Source organism: Atractosteus spatula, chromosome 2 (assembly GCF_055471065.1).
Source record: "Atractosteus spatula isolate fAtrSpa1 chromosome 2, fAtrSpa1.hap1, whole genome shotgun sequence".
Classification (NCBI taxonomy): domain Eukaryota; kingdom Metazoa; phylum Chordata; class Actinopteri; order Semionotiformes; family Lepisosteidae; genus Atractosteus; species Atractosteus spatula.
The window spans coordinates 73,568,997-73,583,720 of record NC_142707.1 but is presented as its reverse complement, the minus strand read 5'-3'; the positions used below and the strand labels follow the sequence as shown (position 1 = coordinate 73,583,720).

The 14,724-nt window shown below is 42.1% G+C and overlaps 1 protein-coding gene across 1 annotated transcript; it reads right to left on the bottom strand.

The window, feature by feature from the left end:
• Positions 1-10,959: 10,959 nt before the first annotated feature.
• LOC148840241 (trace amine-associated receptor 13c-like) lies at positions 10,960-11,979 on the bottom strand. Its single transcript, XM_088936851.1, has one exon. The coding sequence runs from the start codon at positions 11,977-11,979 to the stop codon at positions 10,960-10,962; it is 1,020 nt and encodes a 339-aa protein (XP_088792977.1).
• Positions 11,980-14,724: the final 2,745 nt, after the last annotated feature.

Genomic DNA, 14,724 nt, shown 5'->3' with positions numbered 1-14,724 from the left:
TTCTCCCGCTACATTACCTTTGCTTACTGCCTTGTCTTTTCACACCTGAAGAAGGCTCCACGGCCGAAACGTTGTTTTCTTTCTTCTCTTTTCAGCATGGAATAAAGCTATTACTTGTTCTTTTGCAGCATACGCATGCTGACGCAGTTACCCAAATGATAAGATAATATTTTAATGTTCCCTAAGGGAAATTTTTGTGGACACCAAGCAGTCCTGTACATTTAAATAGAATGCAAACAAAAAAAAGAAAAGAAAAACATTGCACATCACTCTATTGCACATGTACAGTATAACACATAACAACATGTAACATTTATAACACATCACAAAACATATTACACTCAAGTGGGTTGTAAGAGTCAAAATTGTGTTTATCCTTGACATTTGCATTGACAGCTCTAATGGATAGTGGAACAAAGGAATGTTTGCATCTGTTTGACTTACATTTGGGAATCCTAAAACGTTTGCCAGAAGGAAGAAGTTGATATCCAGAGTTGAGGATGTGGAAAGGATTTGATATAAATTTTCCTGCCTGTTTGATTAGGGATTTTTCAAAGATTGTCTGCAGGGAGGGGTGCTGTTTCACTCCCATGACTTTCAAAGCTGTCTGGATGAGGCGGGTAATTTGTGATTTTAAATGAACTGATAGATTATCAAACCACACTGTAATACCATATCTGATAATGCTCTCAAATACAGCATGGTAAAAGAGTATTATTACTTCCTGCCGAACCCCAAACACTCTTAGTCTTTGCAGGAAATATAAGCGCTGCTGAACTCCAGAGTAAACACTCTCAATATGAGTAGGAACAAGTAATAGGTTTATTCCATGCTGAAAAAAAGAAGAAAGAGAACACAGCGTTTCGGCCGTGGAGCCTTCTTCAGTTGTGAGAGAGACAGGGCAGTAGGCAAAGGTAAAGTAGCGGGAGAACAAAGGTTGGGAGGGAGGAGGAGTGAGAGGCGGGAGTAGGGGACAGAAAGAGAGGCCAATCAAGAGGTGTGAAGTCAGAAAGGGTGCAAAGAGGTGTGAAATGAAACTTCCAATGAATGGAGAAAATTTAAAAGAACAGTAGTCTGTCGTTAAGGGAAGGGAGAATGTGTGATCCTAGCTGCAGAATAATTTTAGTTTCGGTGGTCTTTCTGATGTATGAGTTCGGAAAACCGTCTTTGAGAACACAGACGGAGAGATTAGAGTGGTCGTGGCCATCAGAGGTGAAATGAGAAACAATGGGCTTTGAGAGATCTTTAATCTTCACAGCCCTGACGTGTTCTCTGAAGCGGTCTCCGAGTCTCCTTCCTGTTTCTCCATTGTAGATGGCTGGGCATTTACTGCAAGAGATACAGTAAATAAGGTTGCTGGAGGTACAAGATGCTGTCTGGGTGATCTGGAATTGTCCTGAGGGGCCTTGAATGAGTGTGGTGGTGGCTGTGTACTTGCAGGTGATACAGCGAGCTCTGTTGCAAGGGAAAGTGCCTGGTGTGGATGGTTGCTGAGGGTGGTCAAGGGAGCTGTGAACAAGAAGATTACGCAGATTAGGTGGTCGGCGATATGAGATGATAGGGCGATCAGAAAAGAGGGCCCCAATGGAGGGATCATCCTGTAGGATGGAAAAGTTGTGGTTAATGGTCCTGGGGATAGGAAGTGTGTTAGGGTGGTAAGGAAGCACCAAAGGAATGCGGTTGTTACGGCGGGAGTTCCTGATCGGGTTGATGGTCCGGGGGGTGTTTTTGGCTCGGGCAAGGGCCCTGTCAATCACACTGCTGGGGTATCCTCTGTTGATGAAAAATGAGTACATTTCGAGGGCTTGGTTCTCGAAGTCGATGTCGTCGCTGCATAATCGTCGTAACCTAAGGAACTGTGAAAAAGGAAGAGAGTTTTTAGTGTGGTTGGGGTGAAATGAGCTGTACAGGAGGTAGCTGTGTGAATCCGTGGGTTTGTAATAAACTGAAGTGGACAGTTGGGGGTAGTTGATAGAGAAGTTGATGTCTAGAAACGGAAGAGTAGTGGAAGATATGTTAACCGTATATTTGAGGGACGGGTGGAAGTTGGTGAAATGGTGCAGGAAGAATGGTGCCTTGCAGAATTGGTCCTCACACTGAACGCATTCTCTTTCAATAATCTTTTTTACCAACAGGTCAGTGGAGTTGCCATGGGCACCAGAATGGGACCCAGCTATGCCAATATTTTTGTCGGCTGGGTAGAAGAATGCTTCTTCGCTTCCTACACTGGCTATGTCCCTGACCTCTACAAACGATTTATTGATGACTGCGTCGGTGCCGCCACATGCTCCAATGATCAGCTTGAGTTCTTCCTGCACCATTTCACCAACTTCCACCCGTCCCTCAAATATACGGTTAACATATCTTCCACTACTCTTCCGTTTCTAGACATCAACTTCTCTATCAACTACCCCCGACTGTCCACTTCAGTTTATTACAAACCCACGGATTCACACAGCTACCTCCTGTACAGCTCATTTCACCCCAACCACACTAAAAACTCTCTTCCTTTTTCACAGTTCCTTAGGTTACGACGATTATGAAGCGACGACATCGACTTCAAGAACCAAGCCCTCGAAATGTACTCATTTTTCATCAACAGAGGATACCCCAGCAGTGTGATTGACAGGGCCCTTGCCCGAGCCAAAAACACCCCCCGGACCATCAACCCGATCAGGAACTCCCGCCGTAACAACCGCATTCCTTTGGTGCTTCCTTACCACCCTAACACACTTCCTATCCCCAGGACCATTAACCACAACTTTTCCATCCTACAGGATGATCCCTCCATTGGGGCCCTCTTTTCTGATCGCCCTATCATCTCATATCGCCGACCACCTAATCTGCGTAACCTCCTTGTTCACAGCTCCCTTGACCGGCCTCAACAACCATCCACACCTGGCACTTTTCCTTGCAACAGAACTCGCTGTATCACCTGCAAGTACACAGCCACCACCACACTCATTCAAGGCCCCTCAGGACAATTCCGGATCACCCAGACAGCATCTTGTACCTCCAGCAACCTTATTTACTGTATCTCTTGCAGTAAATGCCCAGCCATCTACAATGGAGAAACAGGAAGGAGACTCGGAGACCGCTTCAGAGAACACGTCAGGGCTGTGAAGATTAAAGATCTCTCAAAGCCCATTGTTTCTCATTTCACCTCTGACGGCCACGACCACTCTAATCTCTCCGTCTGTGTTCTCAAAGACGGTTTTCCGAACTCATACATCAGAAAGACCACCGAAACTAAAATTATTCTGCAGCTAGGATCACACATTCTCCTTTCCCTTAACGACAGACTACTGTTCTTTTAAATTTTCTCCATTCATTGGAAGTTTCATTTCACACCTCTTTGCACCCTTTCTGACTTCACACCTCTTGATTGGCCTCTCTTTCTGTCCCCTACTCCCACCTCTCACGCCTCCTCCCTCCCAACCTTTGTTCTCCCGCTACTTTACCTTTGCCTACTGCCCTGTCTCTCTCACACCTGAAGAAGGCTCCACGGCCGAAACGTTGTGTTCTCTTTCTTCTTTTTTTCAGCATGGAATAAACCTATTACTTGTTCCTTTGCAGCCTACGCATGCTGACGCAGCTACCCACCTGAACTACTCAATATGAGTAGTCCAGCACAGGTTACTGTCTATTGGTACACCTAAGTACTTATATGAATCGACTTGAGTGATAAACTCATTGTGAATTACTATATGTGCGTGATCACCAACTGCTCTGGGATTAAAAGAGTCAACAGACTTCTGAAAGATGGGGCACCATGCTGGTGTTAATTCCTCTGTGCAATTGTTTAAAAGACAGGTAGTGATGCCATGTGGGCCTTGATACAGTTTGTCAAGATGCTCTTGATGGTACCTCTATAGAATGTGGATAGTATGGGGTGGGGGGGAAGGTTTACCCTTCTCAGTCACTGCAGGAAGTGAAGACGTTGTTGTGCTTTTTTAGGTAGGGAGGTGGTGTTGATGGTCCAAGTGAGGTGATCACCAAAAACTCAGTACTTCTAGCTGTCTCCACGGGGGAGCAATTGATGTGCAGTGTGGAGTGATCAGCGTGGGCCCTGATCAAGTCAAGTATCATCTCTTTTGTCCTATCGACATTCAGAGACAGATTGTTGTTGAAGCATCAGTCCGCTACTTGCTCCACCTCCTCTCTGTATGGTGCCTCATCGTTGTTGCTAATGAGGCCCACCACTGGTGTCATCAGCAAACTTGATGATGTAGTTTGCACTGTGTTTAGCAGTGCAGTCATGAGTCATCAGCGTGAACAGGAGCAGGCTGAGTACACAGCCCTGGGGGGTTCCGGTGTTCAGTATGGTGGTACTAGAGACGTTGTTTCCAATCCAGACTACCTGAGGTCTCTCGGTCAGAAAGAAGAGTAGTGTTGCAAACAGGAACTGGAAGGCTGTGAATGGGAAAACTGTAAAGTAACTCCTGGAAAACCTGAAGCACTGAACAAACACACACTCTTGTTAGCCAACTCATGTCAGAGCACAGAGGAATGGGTCCTCAGGGTTTAAATAGTGTGCAAGGTTCTTAACGATGTTGATAAGCCCAGCATGATCTCGTTAGAGATGGCCCTGATGAGCTCCTTGCATGTGTGGAATGTATCGTGGTGATTGAGGCTGCTGATGCAGGAGCACTGGAGCTCGTCAGGGTATCACAGTCTCTTTCTGAAGTTAAAAAATAAAATAATTAATGAATACTTGACATGAATTAATTAATCTCAAATGATGTGTGTATTACAACAAAACTCCCAACTGACTATATTCTAGATACTGTAAGTTTATGCAATCTTTATTACATTTATTAAAAAAAAGAATTTCTTCATCATTTGTATGTAGCATGTAAGCAGAAATAGTGCAGTGCAGGGTGGTGCTTGGGTGCTGTCTAGGTTGAAGGTGTGCAGTGGCAACATGATTGTGAATGTTGATTTTGATGCTGATGTATGTGAAGTCAACAAGGTCTGCACGTGAGGAAATTTTGTCCAGAAGCTGTGATTTGTTAGATGTGTCTGATGACAGCAAGGGTGGGGGGGCACAAGAGAGAGATGCAGTGGAGGCTGTGAGACAGCAGCGAAGCTCAGAGAGCAGGAAGGCAATAGAGGGGTTCTTGTTCTGTACAGCAGGTGCAGAATAATGGCGGGCCTCTGGCAAACTGTGAGTCTGGGCAGTCTGTGTTGAGTTGTGTGTTGGAAGTGTGAGTTGTGATTAAAGGCAGTAGTAGTTGGGAATGAGAGAGAGATGTGACAGCAGTTGCAAATGTACAACCTGGAATGCAAGGCTGAGGCACTGAAGTTTGTAAGTAATGTGAGTCTGTGGTATGAGGTTGAGACACTAGAGACGCTGAGTTGCGTGTTGAGAGTGTGAGACGTAGCAGAATGGCGTAGAGTGGAGACGTCAGTGGCTAGAGACCATGGCTGAATACCAAGTGCTGACTGGCAGAGACTGAGAGCGCCAGTAGTTGTGAGTGAGTTACGTGCACACGTGTACAGCAGGGAGCTAGAGTCTCCATGTAAGAGCAAGGGCAGGACAGTAGGCTCATTGTGAAAGTGATGCAGCACTCAGATAGCTCATCAAATCTCATTGCTGCAGCAAAATGACTTTGCTATGCTGCGTTACACTGCCCAAAGAATTTTCAATTAATTGAACTGCACCGAAGATCAATAGATGGGACTTTGGTCTTGTGGTGTGTTAGATGTTAGTGAAAACATTAATTTAATCTGGTGTCCTAGTTCTTTAGATCCACTTAATATGGAATATTAATAGGGAATAATGTAAAGGAAGGGAACTTAGAACTTAGGTATAGATGAAAATAAAAATACTTTTTTGAATTGTAATGCTGCAGAAAGTTGAGAATATGGCTATGCAGCAGGAAATATAAGCGAAGCCCAAGAGCAGGACTTGAAGTACTTTCAGAGGTTATTTAACTGATCAGGGAATGAAAAGTGATCAATAGTAGGCTTCTAAATAAGGTTGGACTGATTTAAAAGGGCTAGTGGAAAGCAAAGGAAAACAAAATTAAAAGGTACGCCTGTCTCCCAGACAAAATAAAGAAAAGAGAGGCTGGCGAGTCGATGCAAAAAAAAAAGGAAAAAATTAAAATGGAGAAAATGTTTCAGGAATGAAGAATAAGGAGAAAGATAAGAGAATAACTAAGTACTGAACTTCACTACACAAGGAATGCAATCACTAGGTTTGCAAGGTTTACCTCTAATGATGGAGCGAAGATTCAATGTTCTGAACAGACTTAAATAGGTAGCCAATTAGTGTGATTGGGAACGAATCAGGAGCCTGACTGAAAGGTTGAAGGTTTAATTAAAAGACGTCCCAACCTAGTTTGAATGACAGGTTAAGTGCTCATGGGAATATTGCTGTTGGCAGGAGCAGCAGGATGCAAGTCGGTCCCAGCTCAACTTTATTAATTTAATTATATTAATTTATTAATTTAAATATATTTAGGTAGTTGGTAGTGGAAGTGTATTCCACTCCAATGACTGAAGAAGAGAGACCCCCAGCTGGGCCACCAAGTCAGATGTGAGAACAGTGGGGAGGCACAGAGGGGGATGGTTCTGGGACACCAGAACCACTGCTGTGCCTTCTGCAGAGGTTGTGGAGGTCATCAGCGACATACTGATGATGGAAGGTGCCCACCTGGAAACTGCAAATGTCATGGAGCCTCCAAGCCCCCACCTCAAAGCTCAACATTGTGACAATTAAAGTGCTCACTAGCTCTGAAGGATTGTATTATCATGTGACATTTGCAGTGTTTATTGGAAATACACTTGGGAATTTACAGTTTACCTTTAATTTCTTCAAACAATGATTATTGTTTTATAAAAAAGGAACAAAGAAGTAAAACTTGGAAATTAAAAATTTTGGAAAAATTTTCTTACAGAGAACTGGTTAATTAAATATTAATTTCAGATGCTGTAAGACCCCAGGTGTGGTATGATGATGGCAGAGTGTCTCATTTAGAGACTGCACTTTTAAAGGCCTGCAGCTGCCAGTAGTTCATGATTTGGAAGCATTAGCTGTTGATGGTCCTTCAAGCAGCATTACAAGTAGGATTAACATGCCAGTATCCAGAGAGTGAGATAGACATGGTCAGGACAGAAAGATCGAGTGCTCACCTACAGTGCTATGCTGCAGGCCATGATTTAGTTTTAGACAGCCAGTTATTCAGCAAGGCTGGCTGCTGTGTGCAAGTGTTTTAAGTAGCCAGGTAATCAGCTAGGCTAGGTTTGTGTATGACAAGGGAAGCCAGCAGATGAAATAGTTTTTAATTAATCTTTAGGTTTCCCGCAAGGGACCGGAGTTAAAGCCACAATTCCATGGGGAATTGGGAGTTTAAAAGCTTAGCCTGTTCCAGGAACAGTGCTGGGAAGACTGCTGTTGAGATGTGTGCCTGCCTGTGGGATTACTAGATCAAGTTGTAGATTGCAGATCAGTGGCACTGGGGGGCAATGGAGCCAATACTCCAAGGTATTTGCTATGTGTTTGTGTGATGCTGGGTTGGAGTGCCAGTGGTTGCAACACAACACAAAGTTGGAGGACAGTGTGGCAAAAAAACAGGCATGCATGTGGCTGCTAAGGCAGTCTAGTTACATCATGGAGTTATGGCACCAAATAGAATCAAATAACTACACCAGGTGGCCCAAATTAACATATCACAGAGCCAAGGACACTTATTAAAGGCACTGCTGAGACGGCAGAATATATTGCAGAGCTAAGACAGAAGCACACATCCAGTGCCATAACTCTGAAATCTCAGGCAACTGAGAGCTTCCTATTCTTGTAGTAGACACAGTCATTGCCTTGTCAGGCCACTGGTAAGGTAAGGAAGGAAATAGAGATCAGACAAGATAAGATAAGATCACTTTATTAGCCATATACAATTTCTTTCATTAGGAATTTGTCTTTTCATATACCCCAGCTTGCTCTCCATGAGACACACAGGCACACAGATGGGGAGAGAGAAGCTTGGGGTCAGAGTGCAGGGTCAGCCATTTATACAGCACCCCTAGAGCAGTTAGTTTTAAGGGGTCTTGCTCAGGGTCCCAACAGAGTAGGATTCCTCTGCCAGCCACAGGATTTGAACTGGTAACCTTCTAGCCACAGGCGCAAATCTTTAATAACAGTGCCCCCGCTCCACCCCTCAGAGGTTTTGGTTTTCTAGCTGCATTCCTAGGTTCATGATGGCCAAACCAGAACAAGAGAGAAATGGAGTTCCACTGCTACTACCCATGTGGGACACAGCGGTCCATAACCCAATACCCTGAGTCTGTGAGTGAAGGACCAGATGTACGACATCAAAAAGAGTTAGTATACCTCTGTGCCAACCTCAAATATAATCCCAGAGGTGGTAAAAAATAATGCAGAGGCTTTAAAACAAGTATGGCCTGCCACTGAGGCTATGAGGGCTTACCAGCAGCCATATCACCCTGCAACTCACAACTGGCAACCCACTGAAGCTAAGCAGGTGTGAGCTTGGTCAGTACCTGGATGGAAGACCTCCAGGGAAAAACTAAGGTTGCTGCTGGAAGAGGTGTTAGTGGGGCCAGCAGGGGGCACTCAACCTGCGGTCCATGTGGGTCCTAATGCCCCAGTATAGTGACGGGGACACTATACTGTAAACAGGCGCCGTCCTTCGGATGAGATGTAAAACCGAGATCCTGACTCTCTGTGGTCATTAAAAATCCCAGGGCGTTTCTCGAAAAGAGTAGGGGTGTAACCCTGGTGTCCTGGCCAAATCTCCCATTGCCCTTTACCAATCATGGCCTCCTAATAATCCCCATCTATGAATTGACTTCATTACTCTGCTCTCCTCCCCACTGATAGCTGATATGTGGTGAGTGTTCTGGTGCACTATGGCTGCCGTCGCATCATCCAGGTGGATGCTGCGCATTGGTGGTGGTGGAAGGGGACTCCCCATTACCTGTAAAGTGCTTTGAGTGGAGTGTCCAGAAAAGCACTATATAATTGTAAGCAATTATTATTAAATTAATATTATTGTGTAGCTGACAAGTTTCTGGGCCTGGATAAAAACAAGTGAAGGACTGGGAGATCTTCAATCCAGCTATCACTCATAAGGAGCCTGACAGAAAAAAGCAGAGGCAGCCAGGTAAATAAGCGACCAGTTGCATCAAATCTAGAATATGGCCCTGGAAGGGAGCCATCTACAACACTACACTTGGAGGAGATTATGTGAAGGGGCTCAAATATCAGAGCAGAAAGTTTGCCCAGTGTTCTGGCGTGGTGACACCACTGATCCACCTGGATCAACACCCCTAAGTGTATGCCCCCCTTCGAGGCATCACAATGCATTTCTGTTAATCACTTGAAGGCAATTAAAGTAACAACTATACTACTGATGTAACTATAAATTTACCAGCTATACTGGTAGAAAAATATGTCATTACCATGTAAATATATGTCTTCATGACATGTTTTTTAGACTCTCAAAAACATATGGGCATTAATTATACTACTCTATTTATGCTCTGAACAAGGGTTCAGATAATTGGGATTGGGATTCCTTACTGATAAACTGACTGTGTGCAAAGATTAGATGCATGTCAGAAAACATGGTTATAATCAGTGCATATTACTTTTTTCTTGCACATTAAATAGTAGATCACCATTATTTTTACATATTGTGGTTAATATGAGAAATAACGTGCAGTACATTATGGGCTAAACTTAAGGTTTATGTCTTTTCTCAATTTAATGTCCTGAGTAAAATGATCAACATAATGTATGCTTAAATGGAAACTTCCTGAAAGGGTACTGAAATGTTCAGGTCCCTTACTGCTCTAGAAAATCTGGTTCAGAAGATTTAAACAAATGTCCACAACTTTATGGGTCCTAGTAAATGTAATAGGTAATTTCAAACCTTAGGTATTAATAGGATGTTAAGGTGCTTAATTTAATATTTTATCCTATACAGTTGCCGAAGTGTTAACAATGATCTCTTTCAAACCTTGTTATAAAAGTTGTCATCATTGCTATGGTAAAATATCAAAAATTGTATTCTTATAGGTAAGAATTAAATAATATAGAAGAGATCTGGAAAATGTCAAGAAATTGAAGGTATTAACTTGGAAAAATGTATAAAAACTGCATGTTTCTATATGAAAACAGAAAGAGAATATAACAAGACTGCAGTATACTGGGAAGCATACCATACATTTAATGTTAGGATAGGTTCAAACAAACTTTTATGACTAGAAATTGAAATATCTACAAGTTGGGGTGACACAGTGATGCAGTGGTTCTCATTGCTGTCCTGGGGTCCCTGGGTTTAGTTTCAGATCTGTTGTGTTATTTCTGTTGAGTTTGTATGTTCTCCCAGTGTTTGTGTGGGTTTCCTCTTACAGTCCAAAGACATACTGGTACATATTGTCTTCTGGGAATGCTCTGTGACAGGCTCTAGGTCATGAATTGGACAAAGTAGTTAGAAAAGGGATGGGTGACTAAGGGGTAAATGTTATTAATCATTCACACAAATACACAGTGATTAAAGTTGTTTGAAGATTTTTTTTAATGTTAATCTTCTCAAAGTAATTAAGATAGAGACGATATAGACAATGAATTTACAATGCATTGACAGTTTTTATTTTCAAATATTCCAAAGGTCTTGAACATTTTTATTTTTCCTTTAGAGCCTTACTAAAATAATGTACAGTAATAATGTGAAAACTGTAATAAGACAAAACCTGCAATGAAGTAACGTACATACTGTAATTCTTTTTCTCTATCTTGTCAAATGAAATTCTCCCACTCATGACTTTTCTAAATGAAACACCACATGAAAATACGCTGTTGTGGTTGATACAAATAATTTAGCTTTTATTTACTTTAAATGCAGGCATGAAGATTTCATTAGAATAAAGACAAATGCACAGCATGTTTCCACCATGACCTGTACACTCAAACGAAATAAATAGAATTTACATGGTCAGACTAATCAAAGAGGAATCTGGGTTACATATTCTTAAAGTAATGATCAATTTAACTGATTTTTGAAACCAGGGATAAAACAAAGCATAAATGATTGGATTCATGGCAGAGTTCAAATATACTATAAACCCTAGAAAGTAAAGTACCCCAGAAGATGTATGAATTTCTTCTTCTATGAGGACACATAGGTAATATGGTACCCAACAAAAAAGAAAAACAAATACTACAATTCCTAATGTTTTTGCAGCCTTTTGTTCTGATTTTTTAGAGATTTTGTCTCTCCTTTTATCTGTTGATAATATTTGTTGTGTAATAGAACTGATTAGTCTTGCTTGTCTTGTGGCAACTATAAAGATGTTTACATACAGACCTATCATAATAGAGCAAGGCAAAATCAATGTAACTATCACATCAATAATTCTCCAGTTTGCAGACATTACAAAAAAACACTGTCCAAGGCAAATACTCAGAGTATCAGGGCCATCAAAATTTCCATTAAAGTAAAGCAGAGCCAGTCTGTAGAGCGGTAACAGTAGCCAGCTGCACAGAATAAATAAACGCATAATTTTAAAATTTATTTTAGTGGAGTAAAGCAATGGGTCACACACAGCAAAATAGCGGTCAATAGCTATAAATGCCAGATTACTCAGAGATACAGAAATGAGAACAGAATCAAGTAACTTCAGGACAGAACATAGTATGTCACCAAAATACCAACAGGTTTCTATGAAAAGAATAAAAACAAAAGGCATCACCATCGTACCTACTAAAAAGTCTGCAACAGCCAGGGAGAGTAAGAGGAGGTTTGTTGGTGTGTGAAGCTGCTTGAAGTGAGAGATAGAAATGATTACCACCAGGTTTCCACACACTGTTACACTGATTGCTACAACCAGCATTGCGTAGAGAATAGCATAGACTGCTGTAGATCGAATTTCTTTAAGACAAGATGCATTGTTCGATGGAAAGCAATACTCTATAGCATGACAACAATGCAAATCACTTAATTCCATTTCAAAGGAATAGAAAACTGAAATGAAGTTCACAATTAAAATAATGGTATAACAATCAGATATCTTAAAGAAAACCTACTTCATCACTTTTGCCATAAACCAGTACGTAGATCACACCAAATATCAAAGCTCACTCAGTCGCCTGTTGTTTCTCCTTTTGAGGTTTAAACAGTCATTTGTCACTCTTTATTATAGGATGGTTGTGCTTTGATGTCACTGATTATGTTTCTGATGAGATCATGTGAACTGCCTTAATGAACATCTCTCAGCATCAGATTCGTGTGAGCAGGAAAAGCAGCAGTAAGGAGGTTAATCAGATTACCAACACTTTGTGCTGAAACTGATTAAACTGGAATGAACTATAGGACGACAGGGACAATCTAAATGAATTATTGTTACCAAAGCATTAAATTATACTCTATTGAATATATCGAGAAAGCATATTTACCTTCTTAAAAAAATAAAATCGATATTTGTTCCGCAAAGCTTGGTAACACTGCACAAACCAGACAGCAAACCTAGACAGGACAAATATTTCAATACTTTCGACAAATATGTCACACATTACATTTTCTGATGATATAATTTTATATAATTGTACATACACATGAACAATTCTGTGAATATCGGAGTCCGTTCTTTTGCGTCCCACAGTTGTAAAGATGCAGCGAGGTGAAAAAATAGCCACATCTGACTTAGAGCTCACAGACTGAGAGCAGGTCTGACTGACTGTCTTCTTACATGTGCTGTACTGCATGAGTATGTGGGACTGATCACCCAAGTTCATTCAGACATGATAACGGTTCTCTAGAAAATGCAAAATTATACTTGAAATGTAGACACAAAACACCTTAAATGGGCAATAGGGGAATCTGCAGCCTATTAAACAAATATCTTACCCAGAATTAACTCCCTGTATAAAATGGATGTGAAATGAATAGAAACATTTTTCCCTATTCTGTAATAGTGTACAACAACAAATAGGGATTCAACATACTGTATAGGTATTTTCAACACTGTAAGAACACAGACACCATTTTTAAAAATGGCTAATTGTCTTTTATTGTGATGAGAATGGCTCTCTCTGTCCCTGCCTGGTTTCTTGTGGGCTCACTATGGATGGTGACCCCACACTGGATACTTTAGACTTTTCAGCTGACTACGCCACCTGGTAATTTTAAGGGTGATTGGACCCTATTTCCTGGAGTAGAGTTTACTGAGTGGAATGATGTATTCTCCGCCCTCAATGTCTTGTCTCGAACTATCCATTACATCATCTTGGAGGCTTGTGTCGACATACAGTAGGAGCATCAGGGAACGTCCTGGACATTCAAAGAGCCCAGAATCACGGCATCCCCCTGGTTCTGTGTGAGCCATGTTTGACAGTCCAGGCACTGGACGGAAGCCCTTTAGCCAGGAACGGATCACTCAGAAGACACAGCCGGTGACCCTGATAATTGTTCCACCGCAAATGTTTTCCCAACAGACTGACGGGCATGTCAGTCACTATGGACCCACCTAGATCACGCTCTTAAAGTGATGGCCACCCGGAGTAGTGTCACAGTATCAACCAGATTTTTTTTTCTCAAAAGACTATCAGGAATGATAGCTGGGTAACATATTAAAGCAGTAATTTCCGGGCTTCCAGTTGCGCCATGTTAGCAATGGCTGCTTAATTCTTTCGCTCTCTCGGTTGTTTAAAAAACAACCCTCAACAGTCAAACAGTCAAAATCGTAATTTAAATAATTTAAAACAAACACTTAGTGTTGGGTGACAATGGAAAAATGAGGAAGAGGACGTGGAAACACTCGAAACTACCCGACAAAGGATTATGAAGAGAAACAGGGAGACCGAAATAGTCCTCCCCCCCACCCAGCGGGGCGCAAGGAGCCAGTTCGAAGAATCTGGAGACTGCGAATCCCCTGTGAGCCGCGAAAAGATCTTTAACAAACTGAAAGATTTCAGAAGGGATATTAACAAAACGTTAATTCAGGACTTTCCTGAATAAATAAACAGAATGATTGAAAGGGTAAATGACATGGAGGAACAAATTGAGCAAACCAAGGCATGGGGTGAAAAAAATAGATGGCGTGCTTTTAGACCTGCTTCAGAAAAAGAAGCAGCTGGAGGCCAAAATAATGGATTTGGAGGGCAGGTTGAGGAGACAGAAACTGAGGATCTATGGAATTCCGGAGGACAGCGAAGGAGGGTCAATAACCAGTTCGTTGAAACGTTTATTAAAGAACAACTTTAATTCCCCCCTCACAGAGCTCTGGCCCCCAAACCAGTGAACCCCCAGTCCAGACGAAGATCTATTGTCATCACGTTTCTAAGATTTAGAACCAAGGAAGAGGTTCTAATGAAAGCCTGCAGTGGGAAATAAGCTGTTCTATGAAAACAAAAGGGTATAATTCAATCACGATTATGCATCAGATGTTCTGAAATGGCTGGAGTACAAAGAAAGAAAAAAGAACATAAAATTTAAAACATCTTTTCCAGCCAAACCAAAGTTTTTTTTTCCACTCCGGTGTCCAAACGTATAACTGTGCCGCGGAAGCTATGAAGGACTTAATACGCCAAGGTCTGATGCGACTGGAGCGGTGACTGCAGCGAGCGCCGCGGATGAGTGGGTTAGACAGGGGTCATGGCAGCAAGCACACAGCCGCAGGGGGAGACGCAAGGTGGAGACACTGGCAGAGGAGCAGCACAAGACACTCCAGGCTATCCTCCGCCGAACTTCCCCA